This window comes from Histoplasma capsulatum (genome assembly GCF_000150115.1).
Source record: "Histoplasma capsulatum G186AR genomic scaffold supercont2.1, whole genome shotgun sequence".
NCBI lineage: Eukaryota > Fungi > Ascomycota > Eurotiomycetes > Onygenales > Ajellomycetaceae > Histoplasma > Histoplasma capsulatum.
The window spans coordinates 2,486,811-2,493,065 of NW_025544801.1; the positions used below are offsets into that span (position 1 = coordinate 2,486,811).

The following is a 6,255-nucleotide window of genomic DNA, read 5'->3' on the forward strand; positions in this document are numbered from 1 at the left end:
TATTAACCAATCCCCTTCTTTTCTTCTCTTTAGCCCATTTTCCTGAAGTTTTACCCCTTCTTTGCCCTTTTATGTGACTCACCCTATACCGAATTCTTAAATACCCAGATTCTCAATGCTCGCTTTGCGGAAAGGACAGAAGCGTAGCTTCTACATGCGTATGAGTCATACTTGAAGATTTTATTATTTGTTTATATTGCTTTGAGGAGTTTGGTAAATGTGGATAAATGTATATGGAACTGTGGAATGATAATGTATAATAGTTTTATGCTGTAAGCATTTCATTGTTTATCATTTTTGGGCGATGGCATTTAAACCAGGAGAGGGGTGAGGGATATCTACCCCCATCAGGGTCCATGCAGATGCCCCTAACAGCTAAATCCGTTGAACCAGGAGGACCAAGTCCCTGCGTACAGGACACTGAGGTGAAGATTTTTGAATAATGGGCGCATCAAAATCTCCATCCTACCCGCCATAACATGTGTTTTGATTATAGTCCCTCTCAGCAATTCGACCAAGGTAAGTCATATGGTCTGACAGCATGATATCCGATAGGATGGGTTATAGTGGCATGGGATGTACCGACGGACAAACATGTAAATCCACGTAAACCCGACTTAGAGAAAACAAACGCTATCCTGAAAGAGATATAGTCACGCGAGATATCCTTCAAGTCGCAATTTCTTGTACGGGACGAAGAGCGGACTCTGAATGTTTCGTTAAAGCGATGAGAAAACCCACGAGCGGATTGGCCTGGTTGAGGATATCCGGCTCGTACGATAAAGTGGTAGAGGGGACGAAGCCCGCATCATGAGGCAAATTTATCGTGCTTTCCCTTAACTCTAGCGTTCAGGATCGCCTCATGATAGGAGCCTTCCTTTCTCGCTTTTTTCAGTCTTTTCACTTCGTGATCTTCTAATCTTCTCCCGACTGCAGCTTCCAATTCCTTGCGGCTAATTTTCTCAAACGCTTTGGACTCTTTAGATGCCTTCAGCTTCGGCTTGAAACGAGCCTGCATACGGACGCGACATGTAGTGTTGAATGAGATACTTGATGCATCGCCACGGATTTCGACTGCTAACGCAGAAGCAGACACGGAAGAGCCTCCAGGCTCCTTTATAGATAGGAAGGCTTCCCTATCGCCACCAGCCACCTGGAAAGAGAATGTGCTAGGTAAATCGGATGAGGGAATTGGGACGAAAGATTCGCAAGCGGATACAGCGGGAGCATTTGCGCTTAATATTCCATATTTGTCGCAACTTAAATACCTATAAAGCCGTTGAGTGATTAGCCAGATTCCCTGGAAATTCAAGCCCCAAAACCATCCCCTGCCTCAGGATTCGATGAAAGCATCAAAAGATGAGGGATAACTCACCGACCATGATGTCCCTTGAAATTGATGCCTTCAGCGCCAGCCACTCTCGTAGCAACCCACACTTGTCGCACGTCATGCGGCTCCGCTGTGGCCGGGTCTCCTTCTATTAGGTTTTCTATTTCTTGAGCAAACACTTTCCCATTACCATCGCATGCGATACATGTGGGTGGACTAGACGGTAATACTATAACAACTGGACCTAAAATGTCTGTTGGAACGTCCGCAGAGAGCCAGTTTTGATCCTCGTCTGCGGCAAGGGCTTCTTCAGGAACCACTTTGGACTTGTGTGAAGGGTCAGGGCGTCGGGCCGAAGATTCGTCATTGGGATCGGTATCGGTCTGGTGGCGCTTACGCTTCTTGGGCTTTTTATCGCCTTTGAAGGTTAGTGGTTTGACCATTGTATCGTTTTATTTGGGCTGTTTTTGTTATCCTCGATTTTCTTCTGCGATTTTCAAAGCGTGGGTATTTGCAGGAGGTCCGGAATCTGTTCGCCACTAACCTGTTTTGATTTAAACTCTTTTCAGTCTCGGAAGCTTGGGCCACTGCGGCTGCAAAACCTTATCACAACCGCCCGTGGGACATTTTCGGTTTGTGCCTGAATCCAGCAACCGTTCCACGGAAGAGTTGGGTATGGGAGTATGCGGGCATGGCTTCGATGAGTTGCCCAATTTCCCAGACTCCACTCAGGCTGGCAAGAAATCGGCAAGACCATTCAACACTCGTCGGCACCCACACAGCCGCCCTGTGCTACGGAGCGCCGGTCTTGGTTTGCAATGAAATATACCCGACTCAGCTCCAATCGAACAGCAGCACAAGCATATCGATTAGGAAGGCCCTTTCCGGTTGGGAATTTCCGGATAGATGTTGTGCACATGTATCGTGGGCATGCTGTCGATATTTTGGCAATCTCGAAAGGATAATTCAATATATTGGGCATGCACATATGCTGTGGTTGTACTCCGTACACGATTGGAAGATCAAACGCTGCCTTCATACGCTTAGAAGCGACTAATAGCTATCACAAATCTCTGTTTTCACCTCTAACCGTTGAAGCTTCCCGAATTCCCTGCCGGTATGTATGATAGAATTTGGGACGTGCACGACCATCAAACAGTGTTACACGTGGAGCTTGGGCACAAGGTCATCTTTCCGCGCTTTCATATTTGACAACATAGCCAAGTCGATACCACAAATTGCCATAAACGTTATATCCACTTTTTACCTAGTTCGGCTGCCAGGAAGTTGATATGCGTATCCGAAAATTTCTCAAAAGAGATGACAGCATTTGCTCCATTCAGCGTGTTATCTCTTTTCCATTTGCTCTCTAACTTTTGGGGGAACGAGAGGAAACACTACAAAGACAAGTGGAAGACCACTAACTCAAAAGAAGTTCACAATAATGCCGGATGTGGTACCTATCGCCTGAGCATCTGCCGGCTACGTGTTGCTGTACGTGTGGTTTTTCGTTCTCCCGTTGTCTTTCGGTTCATTGAGAGTCACTCACTTGATTAGGTTAACAGGACCGACTCAGTACCTTGACAGTACGTGTGTGATACGACTAAGCTCCCTCCTCTGCCAACTACAGATATGACCCATGGAACAACAATTAAACTAACAGTGAACGGTTTGGGAATCGCTCATATGCGCCAGGTCTGCTAGTTCCATATCGAAAACTTACCCTGGTATTTTCGCCCAAGGTCCTCAAATTCGGGATTGATAAAATGCGCGAAATGAATGACCATCTGTCGAAGATATATAGTTATTTCCACTTTGAACGATTATTCTACGAATATCTATGATACCTTTTGAAAAAAAATTAAATTAGCCGCCTAACCTATACTCAGTATCCAAAGGAACTATACATTTCCCATAGCCTGTTCAATTAAACGATGGAACCGCACCGATCAAGGAAGAATTTCGAAAAGATTTCATAACAAAATGTGCAGCCGGGATATCATCTTAATCGAAGGTGATAGCAGCCTTAATAGCGGATTTATTCCTCATTGACTCTAAGCATTCAGCCCATTGTTCGAGCTTGAAAACCTTGTTCACAATTCCATTAACTTTAACTTTGCCGGTATCAAGGTAATCGATAGCAGCAGGGAATTTGTAAGTTTCACTGAAACTTCCAAGAATAGTAATTTCGTCGCCGACTGAAAGAGAAGAGAGGTGTCAGCCGTCAGCCAAACGCTAACCAAGCTAGAAGTATATTTAAAAAATAGGGAAAAAACGAAAAGACTTACAGATCTTTGATGGTGGCCACGAAACGCGGTCAGCGTGGGCGTACACCCCGTACACAACGAGCTTACCACCGCGGCGGCAATAGTTGATGGCATCTTCCAGAATCTTGACACTACCGGTGGCCTCGACGACAATGTCGAATCCATATGGATTATCCGCTTTCAGTTTGGCGAATTGAGCGCTAGGATCTTTGCGTGAGAGTGCAATGTATTCATCACCGGCGTTGAGAGACTTGGCCAGATTCATTTTGAGGCCTTCAGGCGCAGCAATTACGACTTTGCAGCCGCCGTTCAGTCGGAGCATTTGGGCAAGGACCTAGCAGAAAGATCGATGAGAAAATAGGTCAGGGGAAAGATTGTACTTTCCTCAGACATCAGTGAAAACTTACGAGACCAGTCGGCCCAGCGCCAAACATAAGGACTGTCGAGCCCATCTTGGGAGCAATCTTATCGACACCATGTGCAGCACATGATGCCGGTTCAAGCAACGTGGCATCAACATCAGAAAGGTTTTTGATCTTAAATACCCGACCAGCTAAAAGCACGCAGAAAATGTCAGGAGCCGTTTTTCCCCCTTTTATTAAACTACCGGATGTCTTCAGCAGTTGGGAACTTTATCTTACCTGGATAGGCACAATATTCAGCGAAACCTCCGTTCATCGTCACACCGTGAAGTTTGATGTGCTCGCAGAGAAGCTCCTCTCCCCGTCGGCAGTAGAAGCACGATCCGCAGGTCTCCGAGTTATCGGCGACGACTCGGTCACCAACATTGAAACCTTCGACCTTGGGGCCGTAGGCAGCGACTACACCAACAGTTTCATGTCCTAATTTGCAGAGATTCAGCATTTGAAATCCAAGAGTTGAGAGAAATTTGAGCCAAAATATGTGTCATACCAGGAACCAAAGGGAACTATACATGTCACTAAATTAGCTTCCCGAACATACGGCGAAATATACTTCAAAATCTCCAAATCTAGGGGGGAGATTCTGAGCTTACCTTTGCAAGGAATTCTCCTTCGTGGATATGGAGGTCTGTGCCGCAGACACCGCAGGCTTTGACTTTAATCTACAAAATGCAGAGTCGGAAGAATTAAAAAGAATACTCAACACCAATGACGAGACATATCGAATGCAATGAAAAGATTTCGCAAGAGGCCTCCTACCAGGACATCATTCTCACGTAGGGTTGGGACAGGGATATTGACGATTCCGAACTCCTCTTCCTTGGAGTACCTAAACTCAAAAATTTGAAAACATTGTTAGCAAACGACGGAGGAAAGTTCGATCAATCGCATCCACACTATCTTCTCGAAGGGTAAGCCCCACTAGGGATCGGATCGCTTTGGTGGGTGATGAGAGCTAAATGGAACTATACTGACTGGAGTGCCTTCATAGTCTTGGGGATTTGAGCGGCCATTTTGTCTGAGAGAGGTTCACTACTCGATCTAGTGTCAATTACAAGTGCTAGTTGAGTTCGCCGTCATCTAGTATCGACTTAATTGCGGACATACCTTGGGATTCTGAGGCGTGAGATGAAGATTAGAGTATGCAAAGAATGAAAAGTGAGAGGAGAGGAAAAGGAGGAATGAGGGTAGTTTTAAAGAATTAGTGAAGTGATGAGTAAGTCGAGGTAAGAAAGATCTGCCCGAAATCAAAGTCATTATGGCTGGACCAGCTTGTTGAGAGGGGCGAGGTCGTTGGCCCATCGCCAGGTACTGAAGTGAACTTAGCCGCTAAAAAATTAGCAGGTCTCGTCATCGGTACAGCGTAATTTACATTATGTTGAGCGATTTTCACCTGGGTTACGTTCAACACCTCGATGAAGCTGTAATTTATTTTTTTGGCTCTGTGAGCCTTGCCTCGGCGATTCCATATGGCACGAAAGCTTCAACTGGCCGTGTTTTCTTTGGATTTGGAAGGTTTATAGGAACCAATTCCAATTGATTTCGATCCCCTTTGTCTCAGTCAAATGACATACGAAAGCTCCGTCTTTTCCACCAGGTACACCACGCGGGAGAGGGCTGTTAGTTGGCGAGTGCCATCAGTGCTCGTGGTGACAATGATTGGGGCTCCGAAGCAATGTCCCTGGGTCTGAGGGCAGGGTTTACCTGCAAGGATTCTTGTCAGCTATGGAGTCAATTGTGGATAAAGAACCAAGACGACAGGCGGGGAAGCATTGATAGTAGTAAGCACCCTGCGTTTCAAGCTTTAGCAACACATAACCCCGTATTTGAAGCGGTTTTTTACCCATCCATTAAACCTCTTCGCAGAGCCATCAAAACCCTACGCCAAATTATTCGATCAGCATTTACTAACTACGACCTTGCGATTTCTAGCCTTCGCATATCAGATTACCGGTCGAGAAAGCTTGAGCCCTTTGTTTTGTCTCTTTTTTTGGACCAAAAACTAGATAAATAGTAGATAAATAAATAAATAAATAATTTTTTTTTAAAAAAAAAAAAAAAAAAAAAAAAAAACAACCTACCACCGGGAACTTTTTTGTTCTCATCGCCACCTAAATGATGACCTCCTTCGGCTTTGAACTGCCCCTCCAAGCGCAGTTAAAGCGGCGATGGAAATCCCAGTCCTAACCTACACTGCCGGAGGATCCAAAAGGAATTATAGTGATGACATCAACAC

The 6,255-nt window shown here is 45.3% G+C and overlaps 2 protein-coding genes across 2 annotated transcripts; both read right to left on the minus strand.

The window, feature by feature from the left end:
- Positions 1-808: 808 nt before the first annotated feature.
- HCBG_00801 (uncharacterized protein) lies at positions 809-1,773 on the minus strand (the record flags this gene model as incomplete). The annotated part of the gene is made up of 2 exons (XM_045427851.1): positions 809-1,268; positions 1,376-1,773. 2 exons carry the CDS (start codon positions 1,771-1,773, stop codon positions 809-811), a joined length of 858 nt encoding a protein of 285 aa, XP_045291826.1.
- A 1,334-nt stretch (positions 1,774-3,107) lies between these two features.
- On the minus strand, positions 3,108-5,032 carry HCBG_00802 (NADP-dependent mannitol dehydrogenase; the record flags this gene model as incomplete). Its single annotated transcript, XM_045427852.1, has 8 exons — positions 3,108-3,528; positions 3,619-3,931; positions 4,005-4,150; positions 4,239-4,439; positions 4,510-4,525; positions 4,613-4,681; positions 4,779-4,848; positions 4,995-5,032. The coding sequence occupies 8 exons, from the start codon at positions 5,030-5,032 to the stop codon at positions 3,335-3,337; spliced, it is 1,047 nt and encodes a 348-aa protein (XP_045291827.1).
- Between the last annotated feature and the right edge of the window lie 1,223 nt (positions 5,033-6,255).